Genomic DNA, 23860 nt, shown 5'->3' on the forward strand with positions numbered 1-23860 from the left:
CTGGCCAGTTAGCTCACTTGGTTAGAGTGTGGTGCTAATAATCCCAACCTCAAGGGTTTAAGGATTTGCATCCCCACACCAGCCTGCCAGGGAAAAAAACCAAACCAAAACAAAACAGAATTACCATGTCTACTACTTCTGGGTATCTATCCAAAAGAATTGAAAGCAGGGACTCAAACAGATAATTGCACACCCATGTTCAAAGCAGCATCATCCACAATAGCCAGAAGGTGGAAGCAACCCGTGTCCATTAAGGGATGAATTGATAAACAAAATGGAGGAATCCTGAAGACAGTATGCTAAGTGAAAGAAGCCAGACACAAAAGGACAAATACTTTATGATGATGCTGCCTATGTAAGGGATCTAGAGCAGTCAGATTCATAGAGACAGAAAATAGAATGCTCATTGCCAGGGGCTGGGGGAGGAGGGAATGGGAAGTCACTGTTTAATGGGCACAGAGTTTCACTTTGGAAAGGTGAAACAGTTCTGGAGATGGATGGTGGAGATGGTACAGAACAATGCCACCGCATGTAAAATCATGCAACTGTATACTTACAACAAATGGTTAAAGCCGTAAATTTTATGTATACTCATATTGTAACGCAATAAACAAAAATAGAAATTTAAAAGAATAAAGTTGGCTTAAATCCAGGCCCTCAACCTAGCAGAGCCGCTCAGGTGACCCCGTTCACCTGGTCCAGCTCATCGACCTCGCCCCCGCCCCTCCCTCCCCAGCCCCGCCCCTCCCTCCCCAGCCCCGCCCCTCCCCGCCCCCACAGGTTGCGACCCTGCGGCCCCCGCCGTCTCACCACGCAGGCGCGGAGCGGTGGCCAGGATGGGGCGTGGCCTAATTCTGCGCCTGTGCTGAATTCCAGCCGCCACTGCTGTGGGATAAAATGATTCCCAGGTTGGGCTCCCTGGCCTGTTGGCCTAGTGGAGGCCGACACAGCACACGCGCAAACCGAGCACGCGCGTCAAAAGACGGAGAGAGCGCGCGCTCCCCACGTCCTGCGCGCCCGGCTGCCAGGCCTCCGTCTCAGTCGTGACTCCCGCAGGGCCGGGGCTGGCGTGCCCACGTCTGAAGAGCAATGCCCGGGGAGATCATCACGCTGCAGCTGGGCCAGTGCGGCAACCAGAGTGAGCAAGCGAGCCCTGAGCCCCTCCGGTCTCTGGGTCTGCCTCTTCCCGGTCCTACCCAAGAGCTCGGCATCCACTAGTCCCTCTTTCCCTTCCATGAGTCTCCTGCCCTACTGCGTATGATGACCCAGACCGAGAGCTGTGCCTCAGCCCTGGGCTGTGATGGCTCAGAGACCCAGGTGTCTTGGGTCCACCCTTGAGTGTGACAGCCTCTGAGCCTACAGCTGGGCTCCTCAGGCCTTAGGACTCAAGTAGACTCAGGTGTCTCCCCCTCTCTCCCAGTTGGGTTCGAGTTCTGGAAACAACTGTGCGCCGAACATGGTATCAGCCCCGAGGGCATCGTGGAGGAATTCGCCACCGAGGGCACTGACCGCAAGGACGTCTTTTTCTACCAGGTGCCCCCAGCGACTTGTCCAGGGCCGGCCGTGGCCCGGGGTCCCTGAAGGGAAGGGCAGCGGCCTGGTACTGGGAAATCCGCTGGGCAAAAGGGCCAGGCGGCTCGCTTGAGGAGGGAGGGCCGGCAGGAGCCAGTGTTGGGAGGACTGAGGACTGGGCAGGTCCTAGCCGATTGGGCCCCTTCCCGGACTCCCCTTGACAGGCGGACGATGAGCACTACATCCCCCGGGCGGTGTTGCTGGACCTGGAGCCCCGGGTGATCCACTCCATCCTCAACTCCCCCTATGCCAAGCTGTACAACCCAGAGAACATCTACCTGTCCGAGCATGGAGGAGGAGCTGGCAACAACTGGGCCAGTGGATTCTCTCAGGTGTCCAGGGAACCATTCCAGAGACCCTTGGGTACTCCTGCCCCAGGCTCAAGCAATCTGTGAATTTGACCAGATCAGATTGAAAATAAATGAGACAAAGAGATACCCTGACCAGAGGGACAGCCAGGGATAGGTTTATGCAAGTTTCGAGCAAATCATTTGCAAAGTAGTATTTTGGAGTTGAGGGCTACATCTGAGGCTCTGCTTCAGGGTGGCAACAATGTCCCAGGGTAGAGCTCTTGGCGCTGAGAAGAGACACTCTACAGAACCTTTGACCTGACCCTCCCTTCCCATGTCACTATACAGGGTGAGAAAATCCATGAAGACATCTTTGACATTATAGACCGAGAAGCAGATGGAAGTGACAGTCTAGAGGTGAGGCTCTCCCTATAGGGGTGGGGGAGACTGAAGAGTGCTGGGGAAAAAGCAGGAGGTGGCCTGAACAGGTGATGTGATGGGGAACTGGTTGCCAAGGAAACCAACCCTGTGCTGTAAGAGTTGGAATTCACAGCTCCACCCCCACCTCTGAGGAGGTGGAGGGGTTAAATTGACCTCCAATGGCCAATGACTTAATCAATCATGCCTAAGTAATGTAGCCTCCATAAAACCCCAAAGGGGCTGAGTTCAGGGGGCTTCCAGGAAAGTGAACATCTACATGCCAGGAGGGTGGCCACCCCACCTCCATGGGGATGGAAGCTCCTGCACTGGGACCCATACAGACCTCACAGTATGTATTTCTTCACCTGGTGTTTATTTATATGCTTTAAAATGTCCTTTATAATTCACCAATAAACATCAGTGTTTTCCTGAGTTCTGTGAGTCATTCTAGCAATTTTTTTTTTTTAAAGATGACCGGTAAGGGGATCTTAACCCTTGGCTTGGTGTTGTCAGCACCACACTCAGCCAGTGAGCCAACCGGCCCTCCCTATATAGGATCCAAACACGTGGCCTTGGGGCTATCAGCACCGCACTCTCCCGAGTGAGCCACGGGCCGGCCCTTCATTCTAGCAAATTAATTGGACCCTAGGAGGGTGTAATGGGAACTCCATAGCTTTTTGGTTCTGGAGAATATCTCTTTTCAGCACAAGGAACTCTACCCTGGGACACTGTTGCCACTCTAGAGCAGAACCCCATAGCTTTTTGTTTTATAGCCATTTGTCAGAGGCACATGCCACTTGCAGTTGCCATCGGAAGTGGAGGGCAGTCTTTTGGGACTGAGCCTTCAACCTGTGGGATCTGACGCTATCTTCAGGTACAGATGCTTTTTGACTTACAATGGGGTTTCATCCTGGAAAAACCCATTATAATTTAAAAATATCCCAAGTCAAAACACATTGGGTTGTGTCCCAATAAACCCACCATGAAATTGAAAACTTGTGAGTCAAACCATCGTGCGTTGGGGACACTCTAGAGATAGTGCCAGAATTGAACTGAATCAGAGGACATCCAGCTGGTGTCTGTTGCAGAATTGGTTGCTTGCTTGTTGTGTGGAGAAACCCCCCCACACACATCTAGTGTCAGAAGCGAGTTGTGAGAGTACTGTTAGAGAAACTGAGTTAGTTTCTTCCTGTATACACACAGGGCTTTGTGCTGTGTCACTCCATTGCTGGGGGGACAGGTTCTGGCCTGGGCTCCTACCTCCTGGAGAGACTGAATGACAGGTAAGCCTGTGTTTGGGAAGATGGCATTAACCCTGGTTCCCTGGGTAATGTCTTTCCTTTTAGTCACTTTTTCCTCTTGAGCTGGAAAGTCTGCCACTACCCCCTTTTGGGTCTTACGGACAGACCTACCCAAGGAACATCTTGGAAGAAATAACTTGGGGAACAGGGGATTTACTTAGGGAAGGGAAGGGATCTACAGATTTTCATGCTTGAGGCTTATCTTTTTTGGCTCTGAAGACTCAGTTCTGTCCTCACCACTTTTGCATAAGAGATTGGTGGCACTTGGAAAAGATTGGTCCCTGTTTTCCCTAGAAAATGGGCAGATGCGCATTGATGTACCTCGATGTACAGAGATGGGCGGTGATGGGGGCCCTTCCAATTCGCTGTGTGCCCTCCCCTTTTCCCCCTTTCTCACCCTCAGGTACCCCAAGAAGCTGGTGCAGACGTACTCGGTGTTTCCCTACCAGGAAGACACGAGCGACGTGATGGTCCAGCCCTACAACTCACTCCTCATGCTCAAGAGGCTGACCCAGAACGCAGACTGTGTGGTGAGCAAAGGAAGAAGGAGGTGGGGGCTTTGGTCTGCCTCCCCTAGCCAGTGAGTCACATACACCCTGCCCTTCCCAAGCACCTGTCCACACAGAACAGAGGACCACAAAGTCATACCCTTCAATCCCTGTACAGCCAACTGCAAATTTAACACGGCCAAGGAAGGATAAGGGCTCTAGAGTTTCTTGCGCCCCAGCCCTGCTCCTTCCCCATCCCAACAGCAGCAAGTGGTGCGACTGCTGCTTTCCCCTGAGTACTCAAAAGAGCTGTCTAGGGAGGCAATCCAGACTGCCTGCAATCTACCCTTCCCCGAGCACGATCACTAACACAAATAGAAATTGGTGAAGGGAAAGGATATTAAGCTCTCCTAAGAAAGTTGGTTTTCCAAAGATGATGGCAATAAAAATACTGTTTCTCCAAGATGTGGACTATTTTGGTAGCCTATTATAACCCTCACCTTTCATTCTCATAAACTATACTTCAACTCAATTCAATGAACATTTATTGAATGCCTTTATATGCCCAGGCCTTGTGGTAAGCAGCCCAGTTACAGAAAAGAATAAGACATGAACCTAACTCTCAAGTGTATTTCTGTGTGCGTGTGTGTGAGGGGGGGTGTTTACAATTTAACATGACAAGGTAATAATGACAAAGAGGAGGACATCTAAACTGGGATTTGAAAGATAAACAGTAAGAAAACAGGGCCAAAGGGTGTGGGGAAGAGAGAGGACATTCAGATAGGGAGAAGAGCAAGCTAGCAAGTTATATTTAAGGGATTTTAAGCAGTTTGATAGAAATGAAATATAAAGAACAGAGGAAGGGAATCAGTATGGAAAGAGAAGCAGGAGTCAGATCATAAAGGGCTTTTTATGATAAAGGGTATTGGGATTTTATCCTGCAGATGAAGGTAAGCCAGTGAAGAGTCTTAATCAGGGTGTACTTTCTGGGTCATGATAGCTAAAATTGTGAGCATCTTCCTGAACAAGATTAATCCTGGTTCATAAATCAATTTTAGGCCCAGATGTATCCTTTTCTTGAACAAGCTGCTGCAAGAACTTCAGAGGAAGAAGAGTTTTTCTGTGTGGTATAAAATAACATTTCTTGAGAAAATAGTTTCTTCCAAAGAGATAAAAACTTAATGGAAAGATCACCTCAAAAAACCAGAGTTGCTTCTTCCAAGGTAACTAGACAATTACTTAGGGGTCTGACTATCAAATACCAAAAAATATTGATAAGTCCTCCTTTCCTGCCAGCCCTCAATACAAAATTCCTAAAGAGATAATAGCAATCTCAGATTGATGTGTGTTAGATATGAGATCACATCAGATGTGCCATTTTATATAAGTAACCCGGAAGTCCACCAGTAAAAAAAAACCTCTGCAACTATATGCAATGATAAAACAATCAAAGATAAAGTACTTTTGAGATTAATATAGGTAAGGGATAGGAGAAAATAAGGGAGGATTCCTCTGGGTTAGTTTAGTCCTGTAATGTCTATTCAAGGAAGCCAAAAAATTCATAAGCAGATGTAACAGTGTAGAAGTTTGATAAGACGACACATAAAACATTGCCCAGCCACTATAATCAACCTGAGAACTTTCCAATTTAGTAAAACAACCACAAATACAGTCAATTTGGGGACTGCCATAGCCCATTACTTCTTCTATCCATTGTTGGCTCACAGTCTATTTTTTCTTAATGATATTTATTTTTTATTTCAAAGGCAAGCATGTTTATTGGAGAAAGTTTAGAAAATATAATAGCTAAAGAAGAAAGTAAAATAAAACTAGTACATTACTATCTGTCAAATAGCTTTGACAAAATAAAATTTTGTGAACCTGAATCTGATCAAGCCTTGATCCAACTACCAATTTACAGGAATACAGAGAACACGGGGACATGCTAAGCCACAGGGATGCAGTCAGCAAAATCCAGTCTGTAGGACACTTTACATGACAAAAGGGTTTCTTCAACAAAACACAGCAGAATCCCAATACATGGACTTTACTTGAATCCTAACCCAAACTTTTTTATAAAAACAAAGTATCATTTATAATATTTATAAGAGTGCACGTTTGAACACTGAGTAGAATCATTAATTTTTTCAAGTAATAATGGTAGTGTTTTTTTTAAGTCTATTTTTCAGAAACACATGCAGAAATACCTACAGATTAAATGATATGACACACAGGATTTGCCTCAAAACAAGAGGTAGAAAAGAACTGGGATACAGAAGACACAAAATCAGACATGGATAGATAAAATTTGAAGCTGACTGCATGGTGGGACAAAATATTATTCTGTCTACTTATGTATATGTTTTAAATTTTCTGTAATAAAGTTTAAAAAATGATTCATCATCCATACACATGCTGTAAAATGTGAACAGAGATTATTTCCTTCATTTAAAAAAATATTCACATAGGGCCAGCCCGTGGCTCACTTGGGAGAGTGTGGCTGATAACACCAAGGCCACAGGTTCGGATCCCTATATGGGGATGGCTGGTTAGCTCACTTGGGAGAGCGTGGTACTGACAACACCAAATCAAGGGTTAAGATCCGCTTACCGGTCATCTTTAAAAAAAAAATAATAATAATAATTCACATATAAAAACACTGTGGAAGTATATGGCATACCTGGTTTAAAAACCTTTTTTCACTTGGTAATACATAGACATGTTTTCCCATACAACCAGAAAAGCATTAAAAGGTTTAAAATAACTGCAGTATACATATATACCACTAGTCTTTTAAACCTTTCCCTAATTAAACTGTTTCCTTCTTTTTTTCTTGGTTGCTGGTCAGTACAGGGATCCAAACTCTTGACCCTGGTGTTATAACACCGCACCCTAACCAACTGAGCTAAACTGCTAGCCCTCCAATTGTTGATGTAACAAAGAAAAGCTGAGCTATAGATCACTGAGCATAAATCTTTGTCCTTGTCTGTAATTAACCACTTTAAGTGGAATTACTGGGTCAAAAGGCATTAACTTTTTTTTATAACAGCTTATTTAGATACAGTTTGCATAACATAAAATTCACCTTTCTAAATTGTCTAATTCAAAAACAAAAACAAACAAAAATAAATAAATAAATAGTCTAATTCAACAGTTTTTAGTACATTCACAGAGTTGTGCAACTATCACCATTATATAATTTTACAACATTTTTATTACCCTAAAAGAAACCAATACCCATTAGCAATTACTCCCCATTTCCTCCAGCCCTAGAAAAGGTATTCACTTTTTAAGTAGCTTAATATATGTTGGCAAATTACCTTCCAGAAAGGATGTCCCATTTATGTTCCTATCAGCTATATGCCTATTTTTCCGTATTTACCCCAGAATTAAGTATTATCATTTTTAAAAACTTAATAAGCAGAAATTAGTAACCCATTGCCATTTATATTTGAATTTTTTTATTACTAGTGATTGAAATTTTATATATTCATTGTTTCTGTTTTTTTTTCCTTTTGTAAACTGTCCATATGGTTTGTCAGGGGCTAAAATCTAATTACAAGTCTAAATAAAATATCCCTTGGAATAGAAAACTGGTGTTCACAAAGATAATGAGAAATCCCAGAGGCAACATAATCTTTTGGAGATTAACTATAATGTGGATACTCATTATTAGTACAGGTAAATTAGAGCTTGCTATAATTATAAATAAAGGAATGACCACATTTCTATTTTCAAAGAAGATACTACTTCTAGGTTCCTTTGTTATTACAGAGTAGGCTTGTCTCAGTGGCACTTCAGAACAAAGCATCCCATCCTATAGGGACAAAAAGCCCATTATTGTATAGTACTTGTGACAGTCTGTTTAATGAGCCAGTTACTGGCAAATTAGAAGGAAAAAATTAACCCAACCTGTATAATGTAATGATAGTTGTTGCTTGCACAAAAGCAGAAATGAAACCAGCTAACTGCTAATGGAGAGAAACCACCCAACTTTACAATTAGGACAGATGGAATACTGAAGGCAAAGAGAGGCAAAGTAAGTGAAGGCATCCTTGGAAGTCTTTCTGGCTACGAAAATCAACAAGAAAAACCCTTCAAAGACTATCATTAGAAACACTGCTCAATAAATTTCATTTGAAATTTGATGTGTAGATTTTTTTTCACAGAACAAGTGTCTCTACTTACATAGGTCCTCCCTTTTGTTTCTTGTTCCTCACTATTGTTTTTTGCTCTAATTCTAACCTTTGAAGTCAGAATTGCTGTCTACCCTGAATCATTTCTCAGGTCTTTTTATTTTGGGGGGGTGGGGGAGGGAGGGAACACTTTTTTTGTGTGTGTGAAAAAAAAGATTCCACAATAACCCCCAAAAGTATAATACGGTTGACTCAGACTAGTGACTGTTAAAGCAGATCCCAACAGAGACCTCAAAAGGAAATCAGCTCGTGGACTACTCTTAAATCAATATCCCTAATTCAAAGACCACCCACCTAGAATCTCAGAAGCATAAACACTGGAAAGGAGCTCAGCAGTCATCTAGCCCTCTGTGAACCATGTACTCTTCGTAGAAGGAGGAGTGGAGGAGAGAGCTGGGAGGGAGTTCACACACATTTCCAGGGCTCATTTACCCTCCCCTTATCTCCTATAGTATGAATCAAACCAAAAAGTTACTCGAACTTGCTCTTTTCTGATCCTGTCAGGATATACTCTTGTTGCCTCTCATTTACAGATAGTATTGAGGCTAATGAAAATACAGGCTATTGGAAGGGAAGGCTTGACATTCCTATTATTATCCTAGAGATAATAACAGATCAGTGACCAGAAGAAATCTAAGCTGGAAGATCTCTGATATGGCTACCAGAATTTCTCTGGAACCTGAAAAAAAAAAAAAAAGTGAAAGCCCTGAAATACTACAGTGACAAGGTACCTACATTTATCTCTCTCTTACGTTTTTTGTTTGTTTGTTTTTTAAGATGTAAGAGGGCACATTCACAGGTACAGAAAAACTGTGACGGAGAATACAGAACACTGAATTCTGATGATTTTTTTGTACCCCTATTCAATCTTCTAATACCTCAAAATGCATAAAACACTTCAGTTAATAATGTGCCATTATTCAAAACAAGTAATGAAAGAAAAATTAAGTATTTCAGATTTGATTTTTCTGACCTGAACTAATGATCTTCCTCCCTTTCCTAAACATTTAAAATATCTGAGAACTAAACAGTCACTCTTCAACATTCCTAAGTGAAATGTCAACACTCATACTCAATTTATGACAGTACTGGAATGTGAAGCCTAATTTTCACTTTAAACCTCAAACTACCTTCCAAGGAAGCTCATTTCCCCCAAACAATTCTATGAACTCCACTGCCAGAATACTCTATTCTCTGGGGTATTAACACTGTCTGTACCCTTCATAGGTATCAGTCCTCTCCATAAATGGCACATTCAACTGTTCTTTCAGTCTTATGAGTCACACCCTCATTTTCTTATATCTCTCCCCCACCTCCTTGGTGTGATGGGAATGTAAAAAGAGTAACTGTGTTCTGGATACACAGCAGGCAAGCTACCAGGAAATGCCAGAGATAACCAATCACGACAATGCCTTAAGAGACCCAGAGTACAAAAGGGGGTTCTGAGTGAGAGTCTTAAACAGCATATTAATAAGCTTAAGTGAACACTGTTGGAGACCAGCAAATTAAAACTAACTGTAACATTTCAAGATGTGTCCCAGTCACAGCAGCTCCTTATGTGTAGACCACGACCCCACATTCTGCTTCAAACATCTCTCTCAGGCAAGGGGCATGTGAAAGGTCCCTCCTCAAAAATAACAACATACGTGCTAGCAAATCATTTGCATTAATAAATGTTTGGTTTAATATTCATTTAAGCCCTGATAACGTTTTTTTTTCCATCAGCCAGTCATCCTTTGATACAAACTGGCTTAATGAGGACCAACCTTCTTACTAGGGGTACAAATCTGACTGTGGGAAATGAAGTTTTGACTGGATAAACGCTCCTGAGTGAGGTTAAGGGTTTCTGACAGAGAGCAATGAGAGAGAAGTTGAAACCTGGGGGTCACAGAAGAAGCACTATCAAAAATGAGTGAAGAATGTAGTAGGAAAGTTTATCATCAAGTTTGCTAAAGACTTTGGAAGCAACAAAGGCCAGAGACTGCTCTGACACCTTTAACCCAGCTGTCCGTCAAACTTGGAGAGGATTAACTTAATAACTGAACACTATCTTCCGGTCAATGAACTTGGAACATTTGTTCTTCTCCAGCAAAATGAAAATCTTTCAGACAAAGGATAATGTGTGTTTTGATTTTAAAACCAAGAATTTTAATAGAAAAGCTATTTTTGGCAAAGACACATTAAAAAAACAAAAAACCCCACATACTTTGTTGTTTCAGGTTTATCCAGAATAGTCTCATTTCATTCAGCTGTAGAAGCCCCCTACAAGTCAATTTCCTTGGAACTTCCCCTGTTATGAATAAATCCAAACTAACTAAGCTTGGTAGATCCTCTGAAGACCTACGTGCACTTTAGATGATGACAACTGACAGGAGCAGCAGTTCCATTTTCACAGAGCATGACACATACAGATACTTAAAGCGTATTTATAGTGCCACTTTTCCAGTTCAGGAGCACACACTATTAGACATCGTCAATATCCTTGCCTATAAACTGTGGCTGTGGATGCCTAATTCTTTGGAACAGGGAGGAGTGGCAATGGAGGCTTTGAAAAGGGTGAAATCTCACAATCTATTTCATAACTGTTCTTTAAAAGCTTATAATTTTTCAAGTTGCTGCTTTGGTGGCTCACACTGACACTCAAGACTTCACAAACTTCCTTGACTGATTGAGAGGTTACTTAACATGCTAATTCATGCTAATCGCTCAAGCTTGTTTTCTTATCACACCTATGGATACCTTTTCAACATCTCACGCCTCCACTCCAACAGTAACTACTAAAATCTCCGAAGGGAGTCTTCAAACCACACTTGGGCAGGCAAGAAAAGGAAGGTAATTGCCTTAAAGGGACACAGCTTTCCCTGGCTAAAAAGAGGGGCTCTCGCTCACTGAGAGCGGCTCAAGATGTTACCAGAAGCTCCTGCCCACAGATGTGCGGGACGTGGGTGCGGGCGCAGGTGAAGCAGGGAAGACAGCTGGAAGGCCCTGGGAAGAACTGGGGTGCCAAAGCCTGGAGGCAGGATGGAGGAAGGAGGTGAGGCAAAATTAGGCAGGTACAGGAAGGAGCCACTGCAGCTAAGAAAACAGAGCAGGCGAGAGGTAGAGCCCTAGAGAAACCTGACGAATCCACGCCTCGGACGGTTGCCACGGGTCCAGTTCTCTCACCAGAAAGCCGCGTTCAGCCCCAGGCACCACACGGCGCTCCTGGCTGGCCGCTCCCACACCAGGGCTGCCTGCACCCGACTCAGCAGAGGCTCGTAAGGCCCCAGCACCTCCACCAGGGCCCGCTGCGCCGCTTCAACCTGTTGGGCCCGCTCCCAGGAGCCTGACATGGCTCGGCGGCCCCTGAAAGTCGACCCTAAAGCAGGGCCTGGGGCCGCGGCCACCCTCTCAGCCTCCGCCATCTCCCCTCAGCAGCCACGACATCCGGGGCCGCCGCCAGTCACAATAACACCAACTGCGCAGATGCGTGGTCCGGCGGAGGAGGCCTCCTCTCCCACAGTGCGCTTGCGCACAGGCTCAAGCACGTGTCCACCCAGAGAAGGGGAAGGACGCGGCGCCAAAGAATGTACCCCGCGCCGAGCGAGGAGCCCGGGCTGGAGCCGCGCACGCGCAATCTGTATGACTGAAGCCAAATAAATAAGGAACTGCCATTGCCAGAACCCAGTTCTCATTGGAGAGGAGAAAGCTCGTGGGTGGAGCGGATTATTTGGCGCCTGCGTCTTACAGCGAGCGGGCAGGCTTGCGACGGCGTTGCTGGCGGGAGCAGCTTCAACGCCCGAGCCTGAGGAGCGATGCCGAGGGAAATCATCACCCTACAGTTGGGCCAGTGCGGCAATCAGAGTGAGCGAACCTCCGGCCCCTCCACTTAGCCGGGTTCCTTAGATTCAATGGGCTCTCGCTGTGAGATCCTGGACTCCATCTGTCCTTCCCAGAATTGTAGTTCTCCGAAAGGCGGGACATCCCTGACCCAGTGTCCAGTTGCCCAACCCGAGGGGTCCTTCCTTACCCAGTCGCTGGCATACAGGAGCGAGTCCTGGGGCTTCACTTCTTATTCCTGGACCCAGGCGCTGCGCCCCCCAGTTCCTAATTGGAACCTGCCGAGGTCCAGATATCTTCTTTCTCCCCCGCCCGCCTCCTCCCCCCAGTTGGGTTCGAGTTCTGGAAACAACTGTGCGCCGAACATGGTATCAGCCCCGAGGGCATCGTGGAGGAATTCGCCACCGAGGGCACTGACCGCAAGGACGTCTTTTTCTACCAGGTGCCCCCAGCGACTTGTCCAGGGCCGGCCGTGGCCCGGGGGTCCCTGAAGGGAAGGGCAGCGGCCTGGTACTGGGAAATCCGCTGGGCAAAAGGGCCAGGCGGTTGGCTTGAGGAGGGAGGGCCGGCAGGAGCCAGTGTTGGGAGGACTGAGGACTGGGCAGGTCCTAGCCGATTGGGCCCCTTCCCGGACTCCCCTTGACAGGCGGACGATGAGCACTACATCCCCCGGGCGGTGTTGCTGGACCTGGAGCCCCGGGTGATCCACTCCATCCTCAACTCCCCCTATGCCAAGCTGTACAACCCAGAGAACATCTACCTGTCCGAGCATGGAGGAGGAGCTGGCAACAACTGGGCCAGTGGATTCTCCCAGGTCATTTGCTATTCCCTGGCAGGGCCCACAAGTCCCTGTGTGGCCGCAGGCCCTGTGACTTCTCAGAGAGATGAAACCAGATCAGGATGTATGAGAGCTGGAAGGAGAGAGACATGGCTGCAGGGAGTTAACTACATAATATTAAGAACCTGCACTAGCTGGTGCTGTGTGCCAGGCTATTCTAAGTGCTTTACATGTGTTAACTTATTTAAACCTCGGAGGTACTACAGGTTCACAGCCTCTTATCTGCCTTTCCAGAATCCAAAAAGCTCTGAAGCCAAAAGAGCAGCAAAACCAAATCTCAATGGAGACAGACTATTTTAGAGTTTCTGTCCATTTTATTGTTATTACTCATACCTTTCATTACAGAAATATTAATGTATTTGATTAATGCACCTCAGATCTCCTCTGGGGTTTTATTTAATATACATATATGTACCATATTATCTTTCTAAAATCTGAAATATTTTGAATTACAAAACATAACTGGCTCCAAGGATTTTAGATAAGGGTCTGTGGACCTCTATTATTACCTTCATTGTACAGAAGCGGAAACAGGCATAGAGAAATCAAGTAACGTGCCCAGAGGCACTCAGCTAAATGGGCTGCAGCTAATGTATGAACCCAGGTAGTCTGGGTATAGAGTGCTTGCTTTTAACCACTGTGCTGTACTGCCTCTCAATGTAGATTAAAAGCAGGGCAGGGGCCGGCCCATGGCTCACTCGGGAGAGAGTGGTGCTGACGACACCAAGGCCAAGGGTTCGGATCCCTGTATAGGGATGGCCGGTTAGCTCACTGGGAGAGTGTGGTGCTGACAACACCAAGTCAAGGGTTAAAATCCCCTTACCGGTCATCTTTTAAAAATAAAAGGCAGGGCACCTATGCTACAAAAAAGTACTTTCAGGTGCTATAAGGAGAATCAAGGGTGGCTATTCTGAGGTCAGGACCCTCATCACATGGTCCTATCCCACTCTGACCCCCCCCATGTCTGTCTGTACAGGGAGAGAAGATCCACGAAGACATTTTTGACATCATAGATCGGGAGGCAGATGGTAGTGACAGTCTAGAGGTAAGTGTCCCAGGAATGCTGGTGGGAGCCGACATAGGGAAGTCTTGGCAACACCCTTTAGAAGCTATCTATTCAGCACAAGACCCACCCATGTACCCTTTGCACTGTACAGAAGCTACTGGGCCTTGCTGGAGACAAGGCAGAGTCTCCTAAGCTGTACATGTAAAAGGACCGTAGGGGAAGGAAGGGCTCAGTAAGATAGGAGTCCAAGAAATTGTGGGGTGAAGGGCCAGCCTGTGGCTCACTTGGTAGAGTGTGGCGCTGATAACACCAAGGCTGCGGGTTCCGATCCCTAATAGGGATGGTTGGTTAGCTCACTTGGGAGAGCATGGTGTTGACAACACCAAGTCAAGGGTTAAGATCCCCTTACCAGTCAGTCATCTTTAAAGAAAAAAGAAATTGTGGGGGGTGAGTCCAGTTTGAAATTCTGCTACTAGATACCTGGACACTGTTGCCCATTCTCCATGCAGGGCTTTGTGCTGTGTCACTCCATCGCTGGGGGGACAGGCTCTGGCCTGGGCTCCTATCTCTTAGAACGGCTGAATGACAGGAAAGTCTGTGTTTGGGGGACTAGGAGGAGACATGTCCTCCAACTTGGTTTCCCAAGTGACTGGGAGGCCCTGCAGATAAACATCCCTATGTGCTGGAGTAGGAAAGAGCCCTTCTAGTCTCTCCTATAGTGAAGAAAGTGAAGTTACAACAACTGAGAACCCAATCACACTCCTAGTGGTGGGAATTGGAGCCTAGGATCTGGGCCAGGTACGAAGGTCCAGGGAGTGTGGCCAGATTAGGAGCTGGAACTCTAGATCCTAAGATGTCTCTCTGCCCTTCTCCCTTGGGGGTTACAGAGTTCCAAAAGTCAAGTTTCCCTTCTCTACTGATCCTGTGACCCACCCAATTTCCCCTTCCAGATTTAGCTGCTTTCCAGACAGGTGTTGGGGAACCTCATGTTCACCAAGCTCCAGTCTGTTGCCCTGATCTTTTTCTCCCAACCCCCACCAGGTACCCCAAGAAGCTGGTGCAGACGTACTCAGTGTTTCCCAACCAGGATGAGATGAGCGACGTGGTGGTACAACCTTACAACTCACTCCTCACGCTCAAGAGGCTGACCCAGAACGCAGACTGTGTGGTGAGTCCTGGATTCTACCTTTCCCCACTCCCAGTGTCCCTGTCGACTTATTCATCTTCATGCATTTAAAAAGCCCATTCTGAGCCCTCCTTTGCCAGAGGCCTGTGCAAGTCCCTTTTAGATGGGACGCTCTGGCCATGACGCTCAAAGGAAATTAAGCTTCAGAGCCTAAGTTCAGGCGGGTTTCCTATTTTCACTGTTCCCATAAATCTGCCACCCTCTTTTGTCCCCCCAGGTGGTGCTGGACAACACAGCCCTGAACCGGATCGCCACAGACCGCCTGCACATCCAGAACCCGTCCTTCTCCCAGATCAACCAGCTGGTGAGCACCCACTACCCACTCCTGGACTCCTTTGGACTGGACACCCTCCTTGCTGGAGGGCCATCTGGGGAAGGGAGGCTCATCCAGGCCAAACCCTATGAAGTGACACCCCTGCCCCCAGGTGTCCACCTTCATGTCGGCCAGCACGACCACCCTGCGCTACCCTGGCTACATGAACAACAACCTCATCGGCCTCATTGCCTCGCTCATTCCCACACCCCGGCTCCACTTCCTCATGACCGGCTACACCCCCCTCACCACGGACCAGTCAGTAAGAGCAACCCTCAGTGGACCTGGCAGGCCCCAACCTAGTCTCTCTCTTCCCCCCACTACCCCAGGAGCTGCCCTCTGCAGCTCCCAGAGGCTCTGCGCTCAGGCACAGATCTACAGCTTTCTTGCTGACATGCTCTCTGTCTTCCCATCTTCCTGTCTTCCCTCTGCCTTTGGCTCCTGCAGGGCTTGGGTTGTATGGAGTTGGGTTTTGCTAGTGCACAAGGGCACGAGTTTGCTGAGCGGAGGAGGGCTAAGACCGTAATCCTGTGGCAGAGACTCAGTACAGACCTGAATCTAAAGACATTCCCCACAGAGACCCTCCTACCCCGAGTCTGACGGAAACATGTGTTGACCGCTGTTCTCTGTCCATGAATCAATGGACTGTGCCCTGAGTGCTGGCCTGGTCCCTGTGACCCACTGTCCCATCAGGTGGCTAGCGTAAGGAAGACCACGGTCCTAGATGTCATGAGGCGGCTGCTACAGCCCAAGAACGTGATGGTGTCCACAGGCCGGGACCGCCAGACCAACCACTGCTACATTGCCAACCTCAACATCATCCAGGGAGAGGTGGACCCCACCCAGGTGGGTGAGGCCCCTCAGTTCTACCCCCTGAACCTGCAGGGCTAGAGGAGAGGCTACCATCACCACTCCTGTGCCCACCCCAGGTCCACAAGAGCCTGCAGAGGATCCGGGAACGGAAGTTGGCCAATTTCATCCCCTGGGGCCCAGCCAGCATCCAGGTGGCCCTGTCCAGGAAGTCTCCCTACCTGCCCTCAGCCCACCGTGTTAGCGGTCTGATGATGGCCAACCACACCAGCATCTCCTCGGTGAGTCTCGTAGTTTGCACCTTTTTTCCCCTAATTGGTTTCCTGATTGTGACTCACCTCTCTCCATCCCAGTTGCCCCTGCTTCCAGCTTTTTTGCTGTAGTACAGCCCAGCCTTGATTTCCTGGCTCTCTGGGCCACATTGTTTCTCAAAATTCTTTGTCGCCCTTGCTTTCTGTTTACCCCAAGCTCTTTGAAAGGACCTGTCGTCAGTACGACAAGCTGAGGAAGCGGGAGGCATTCCTGGAGCAGTTCCGCAAGGAGGACATGTTCAAGGACAACTTTAATGAGATGGACACGTCCAGGGAGATTGTGCAGCAACTCATTGATGAGTACCATGCAGCCACACGGCCAGACTACATCTCCTGGGGCACCCAGGAGCAGTGAGTCCCCCAGGACAAGGACCTTCATCTGCCTTATTGGTTGGGCCAGGCCCCATCTGACTGACCACCCCCTCAGAGCACAGATCAGGGACCTCACACGTCTCTTTCTCATACACACATGTACACACATTCTCTGTTGGCCTGGGGACATGTTTACTTCTCCTCTTATGAGACTATCTTTAATAAAGCAGTGGACATAAATGAAGTCACTGGTCTCTTTGAAGGCTTTAGAAACCGGGCAAGGGGATGCCTGTTCTTTTCCCATCACTCTGATGGAGTCCCTCCCCATTTCTAGCATCTTCAACTCTGAGCAAATGGTCTCCCCCAGATTTTCCTTCTGCCTAATTTTGGAGAACACAGGTGGGGTTTGTCCTACCTGAAATTCCTTTCCAGGGTGAATAGGCCCACAGATATTACCTTGTTCTCTGTCTGGCCCCCTTTGGATCCCAGTTGCCTCTCACAAGTCACTATATTAGGTGAACATTCCACCCGTTTCATGTTCCCACATCAGAGAGTCCTGTTGATTACAAAACCTGTGGGCCTGAGGCCACCACCCCTACCACTAGGCCCTGGGCAAGCAATGGAATCAGACCGGCTACCTTTAAGCTTCTTGCAAACAGGGTGGTGCTGGAAAGACAGTCCAGGAGATCCACTAGTTTCAGGCAGCTGGAGTCTAGGAACATCAAGTCAAGAGGACAAATTTATTCTTTTATTTTATTGTTTCCATATAATGTATGTTTGTTTGTTTGTTTATTTATTTATGATTCTTTGAAAAGAATAACAAAGTTTGCAAACCTTTATCTAGACTGACCAAGAAAAAAAGAGAGAAGACAGAAATTACTAAGATCAGAAATAAAAGCAAGCGGCTGGCCCGTGGCTCACTCGGGAGAGTGCGGTGCTGATAACACCAAGGCCATGGGTTCGGATCCTATATGTAGGGATGGCCGGTTCGCTCACGGGCTGAGCGTGGTGCTGACAACACCAAGTCAAGGGTTAAGATCCCCTTACCGGTCATCTTAAAAAAAAAAAGAAAGAGAGAAAGAAAAGCAGGGGCGTGGTAGAGCAGTTGCTTCTATTATGCTGGAGTGGGCTTTGAGGAGAGAAATGTCCTCCTCTTTTTCTGGTTTTTGCTGGTGACTCTCCTTGTGTCACTGCAGTTGAGTGTCTGGTGGGCTGCCTGCATGGTGGCTCTGGCTACTGTTGTGTTGAGCCACTTTTGCAGCAGCCGTGGCTGTGGTGGGCCGTCCATGTGGAAGTGGTGTTTTTGGCATGCTCCTTGCCTGCTTCCAGGCGGGGAATGCTGCCCTCTGTTCCTGCCTAGTGTCCCGGGTGTGCTCTGTTTCTTCAAGAGGCCAAATTGAAAACCTGGACTGCAAGCAGGGTCAAAAGTTTTTCCACAGCTAAGGCACCATATTTCTGTTCTCAGATGGTCTCCAGTTATTTAAAGGACAGCGACTTCCACTTCTGGTCAAAGACTGTAGGGAAGTACTTGATTTAGGAGCCTAAATCTTCAGGATCGAAAGGGCAAAGCAGCTTCTTCTTAGTCTGTGGTGGATTGTCCGGGCCCCATTAGGGTCTTATATACCCTAAAGGTGAGGATTACAGTGATGGCTAATATGCATGCATACACTGTGATAAGTACATTCTTTTGTTTAATCCTCATGACAACCTTACGAAGTGGTAGACATTATTATTAATCTCATTTTATAAATGAGGAAACTGAGGCCAACAGACTTAGATTCAAACCCTGGTTTGACTGACTGGTATCTGTGTTCCTAACCATTGCACGGTCCTGCCTTTTGTGATAGTTTATAGGCTGGTGTAGAATCATCCTATTTCTGAGGACTTTTGGAGTCCCTGGATGAGCTCATGATTGTCAGAGGTTGTGGCACGTTGAATACCTGTGTAGAGAGGGTAGATTGTATCCTTGGAGTAGGGGTAAGGGGTGTCAGCCTCAACTGGCCTAAATATACTTACAAAGTGTCCCCATCACCCAAGTCAGGGTAATTGGCAACTTCTGCCTGCCCTCAGGATGTCTGGGGTCAAAACCAGAGGGTCAGGCTGAGTGGATCAGAAGGATTGGGGCTGGCAGAGCTCAGCACAAGAGTGAAACACCAGCCCAAGAAAGTTTCTGCCACTCTTACTGGGGCTGAAGAGTACTGAGGAACTTTGGGCAAATTGAGATCCCCCCCCCCTTTTTACATTAGAGCATACTTGCTCACTATTGGCCTGGGGATATACTTTTCCTCCCATGAACCATTTATCTTTAATAAAGCTCTGCATGTGAACAGAGTGAGCACTATACAGGTCAGACCCCTATGAACAGAGGGGATCCTTGTAGGACTGATGCACAGACAGGCAGTCAGAAGCCAGGCCCTGGGTTGCCTGAGGGATGGCAGGGAGGCCACAAGCCTGTCACCATTGCAGTCAAAGCAGCCAGGCTGTCACTATCAGTTGCCAGTGTCTGCAGGGGGCTGACTCAGGGAGAGCCAGCCTGGTTGGTATCAACCAGCTGCCTGTTCTCTCAGTAGGGAGGAAGATGACTTCAGCAAAAACCAGTGTACACCTGGTCCCTTCTCAGCTTCACTTCCTCCTTCTGCACCACTGGGTACCTGGTCTCAGTTCTCTCCCTTAACTGCCCCCGCCCCTGATGACCAACCTTTCTTCACTTGGGGCATGTGCAGGAATAGCTAGTGATGAGTGGGGGGTCATGAGCTGGCAAATGTAGAGAGGCTGGTACATATTAATGGCCAGCTGGCCCACTTCCAGGCCACAAGCAGGTCCTCCTTTGCAAGATTCTGTTAGGCAGAATGTAGAGTCCCAGGCAGGAAGAAATACCCAGGTAGTCCAGAGTAAAAGCCATGTCTAGATAGTACTACAGTCACCAACCCAGAGGGGTGAATAAATACCCTGGGAGGGAGAAATGGATCCGCAAAGATGTCTCCTTTTTCTGACTGCTGAGCACCAGGCATTGTAAGAACAGACTCACACTTCAATGCCAACTTCAGAACCAGGTCCCTCCCACAAGGCTATTTCCAGATCAACCATCACCCCACACCAGTGCAGCCCCTCCCTGTTCTTGGCCAGCAGCAAAACCCAAAGTGTGTCAACTAGAGGGCAGTGGGAGGCCAGGTGGAAAGGGAAGGAAGCCTCTGGGAATCAGGGCAGCAGGTGGTGCTGGTATTGAAAAGTCCCTGTGGTCTGAGAAACTACAAGCCACAGAGATAACTGTCCCTGCTGAGAGACAAGCGTTGCTGTGGAAAAGTTGGAGAGAAAGCAGAATGCTCAAGCCTGGAACAGGAACTTCTTCTTGACTAAAGGAATAAGAGGAAATTAGCCATTTAAAGGTAATGTTCCCAGAACACTCCATTGTCATGTGACCCCAGGGACTCTCGAACATGCATGAGACAAATCTGTAGCAGGAAGCACATAACCAAAAACAGAGTTGTGTGAAGGAATCTGAAACTTACGGATCGCAACTTTGGGAAGCATATTGAGATGAGGTAAAGAGGTGACAAGCACAGTGGGCACACACACTGGACAAAGTGTTTGGTGGGTCAGTCTAGTAAGCCTTATCCATGGTCTCTGCCAGTTTGCAAACATTCTAGATCTCCCTAGAATTGGGCACTCAGTGGAGAGTCAGTTACAATCCAACATACAGTACACTGTCCAGCAATGCCCATCTCCAACACTTGCTCCCTTTCCATTCCCTCTCAGGCATCTTAAGCAGGGAAGGGGCTGCCCTAGAAAAGTAACGAAACATTTTCAATCGACATTCTGGTTAACCAACTCATCATTTATAAGTTTTAATTAAATTCCACAGGGCCAAATAACCACAGTGTAAGAGGTAAAATCAAGTTTCTTGCAAAGCTACAGGCCCCGGCAGTTAGAGTCCAACAACCCATGAGACCCAGTTGGAAATGTCCTCCTCATATCTCACTGGCATTATTATCTTAGTGATGCTGGCCATGGAAGCTGGAGGTAGCAATTCTTCCCTCCAACCCTCAAATCCATTACTGAGTTATTAATAGGGGACCAACTCATTCTGGTTTTAGCACTGAAACTTTGACTCCTGAGAAACCCCTCAGATTTGGTTTTAAAAATGAAATGCCCACATTCCCTCAGTCATAGGAAAATTAGGACAGTTGGTCACCCCAAATTAAAGAACACCACAGAGAATGACTGGAAAATCTTGAAGCAGTATGTATGAGGGATTAGGGCTGAATTAAGGCCTGGTAGACATTTGTTCATAAATTAAGCAAGCTTTTATTAAAAACAGAGACCGAGTTGCCCATCACTAAGCTTCCTAATGAACCCAACTTAAAGAGGCTCCCAATTTTATTGGAGAGGGGAAGTAGCATTGTTGCCATTTGTACAGCATTTTACCCTGCATGATGCACTTTCTCAAGCATGAATCATCTGGGCCCTTAGAGGGAGGATTTTTGTCATTTATCATCATAGGGAAATGGGCTCAGGAAGGTTAAGTAACTTGCCCAAGACCACACAGCTGTTAAGTGAAAGACACACTTGACCTCAGGTCCTCTGGCTCCAAATCAATTCTTTCTGCCACACCCAGTGTCTAAGAAGTGCTCAGAGGTTTCCTGTGGCCTGAATGGCAGTTGCAAATTCTTGAGCTGAGAAGGAATGTGATGAAATCTGTATTTTAGGATGGTTAGTTTGGAACTGGCTTGAAGAGTAAATTGGTACCATTTAGTGTGAAGTGAAAAAGCATTCAGTGGTATTTCATTTTTGTTTAAAAAGTATGGATATAGAGTTATCCTTCAGTATGTGGGAGATTGGTTCTAGGATCTCCCTTAGACACCAAAATTCATGGATGCTCAAGCCCCTGATATAAAATGGGGTAGTATCTGCATATTACCAATGCATATCCTTCTGTGAACTTTAAGTCATCTTTAGATAACTTATAATACCTAATACAACGGAAATGCTATGGAGGGCCAGCCTGTGGCTCACTCGGGAGAGTGTGGTGCTGATGGCACCAAGGCCGCGGGTTCGGATCCCTATATAGGGATGGCCGGTTCGCTCACTTGGGAGAGCGTGGTGCTGACGACACCAAGTCAAGGGTTAAGATCCCCTTACCAGTCATCTTAAAAAAAAAAAAAAAAGTAAATGCTATGTAAATAGTTGTTATACGGTATTGATTAGGGGATAAAGACAAGAAAAAAGTCTGTATACTTTCGGTACAGACGAAAGTTTTTTTCAAATATTTTTGATCTGTGGTTGGTTGAATCTCCAGATGTGGAACCCACAAATATGGAGGGCCGACTATATAGAAAGAGATAAAGATCGAGATATATAGAGAGATGGAAAGAAGACTGAAAACAAGTATAATAAAATATTAATAGGAGTTACATTTGGCCAGTGGTATTATATGTATGTTTTTCTATATTTTCCAAATGGTCTGTGATGGATATATTTTACTTTGATAACCAGAAAAAATAAATTTTAAGCGTAAATGAGTAGAAGTGTAAACAGGAAGAGCAACCAGAGGTAAAGAGCCCACACATGGATAATGCCAATAAAATAGATATGAAAAACAGATGCCAATAACAGAACAGAAGAAGAAACCTATGGTGTTATTCCACCAAGATCAAGGGTTCGGATCCCCGTGCCAGCCAGCCACCAAAAAAACAGAAGAAGAAGCAACCTAATTGCTTGGGGGTGGATACATCTTATTTCTCACGGATTCTTACCCTCTATCTGAAAACTATGGGAGACATGCGAGTTTAGGATTATTTCAAAATCAAGTGGATATATTTGATTCAAGTTTAGAATTCCATAAGAATAGCAAGCAAGGAAAGAAGCTCACTATTTTTCATATTATGGACAACAAAAAAGTTAACATCCTAAATTAACTTTTTATAATATATTGCATTAGTATACAATTAACGTACAATATATATACAGCCCTGCACTGCTTAACGAAAGATCAATTCTGAGAGATGTGTCATTAGGCAATTTTGTCACTGTATGTACATCATGGAGTGTATTTACACAAACCTAGAAGGTATAGCCTAATTCACACCTAGGCCATGTGGAATAACCTACTGCTCCCAGGCTACACACCTATGCAGCATGTTACTGTATCAAATACTGTAGGCAATTGTAACACAATGGTAAGTATTTGTGTATCTAAACATACCTAAACATGAACAAGGTAATGCTTTGTACTACTGTGAAGGTTCCGATGTCACTAGGCGATAGGAATGTTTCAGCTCCATGATAATCTATGGCACTATCATTGAGTATGTGGTCTATTGTGGGCCAAAACGTCATTGTGAGGCACATGACTGTATTTATAATGTTTATAATATTTACAATTAATATACAATATCTATATATTAATATACACTATAAACGGATATGAAAAATTTTAACAAAACTATAAAAGTGATGGATAGTTAAATACTTAAAAAGCTAGAGAGGGATTGCTGAAAGTATATAATTTTTGCATGTCATCATGTTTTATTCTTGTGGTTTTTCAAATTAAATAAAATGTCTCAAAGTTGTTCAATTTTAAGTGCTATATGTATACAAAACAATATTGAAAATACAAAGCCATATTGAAAATCTTGCTGAGCATTGCCTGTACATCAAGCACTGTTCTAAGCACTCTGCATATACCAGCAGAGCTCAATTAATTTCCACAACCACCGTACGGACAGGCGCTGCTATATCCCAGTTTTTGCAAAGAGGAAACTGACACTGAGAGGAAAGTGAGACTCAGGGTCACACAGAGAGTCAGTGGTCGAGGTAGGTTTCTCAGCTTTCCTAGAAAGAGAAAACTTAGGAGGAGTCACGATAACTGCCAAATATTGATGGGCTGTCAATTGCAAGAGGTGGGGGAACGAATTCTGTGACACTCTAGGTACAGATATCGAACCCTGGACCTTGGTATTATCAGCACCACGCTCTAACGAACTGAGCTAACCTGCCGG

At 46.1% G+C, this 23860-nt stretch overlaps 1 protein-coding gene across 2 annotated transcripts; it reads left to right on the forward strand.

Annotated features, from left to right (window-relative positions):
- The first annotated feature begins 1089 nt into the window (after positions 1–1089).
- Positions 1090–16919, forward strand: LOC134388390 (tubulin gamma-1 chain-like). Of its 2 annotated transcripts, XM_063111391.1 has the most exons (12): positions 1090–1138; positions 1421–1533; positions 1737–1904; positions 2211–2279; positions 3420–3440; positions 3486–3565; positions 14972–15098; positions 15334–15420; positions 15542–15691; positions 16123–16275; positions 16359–16520; positions 16708–16919. In XM_063111391.1, the coding sequence occupies exons 1-12, from the start codon at positions 1090–1092 to the stop codon at positions 16903–16905; spliced, it is 1377 nt and encodes a 458-aa protein (XP_062967461.1). In that variant the 3' UTR covers positions 16906–16919. The 2 variants fall into 2 exon arrangements, with proteins under 2 accessions (XP_062967461.1, XP_062967462.1); XM_063111392.1 differs by lacking the exon at positions 3420–3440.
- Positions 16920–23860: the final 6941 nt, after the last annotated feature.

The sequence above is a fragment of the Cynocephalus volans genome, chromosome 10 (genome assembly GCF_027409185.1).
Source record: "Cynocephalus volans isolate mCynVol1 chromosome 10, mCynVol1.pri, whole genome shotgun sequence".
Lineage (NCBI taxonomy): Eukaryota > Metazoa > Chordata > Mammalia > Dermoptera > Cynocephalidae > Cynocephalus > Cynocephalus volans.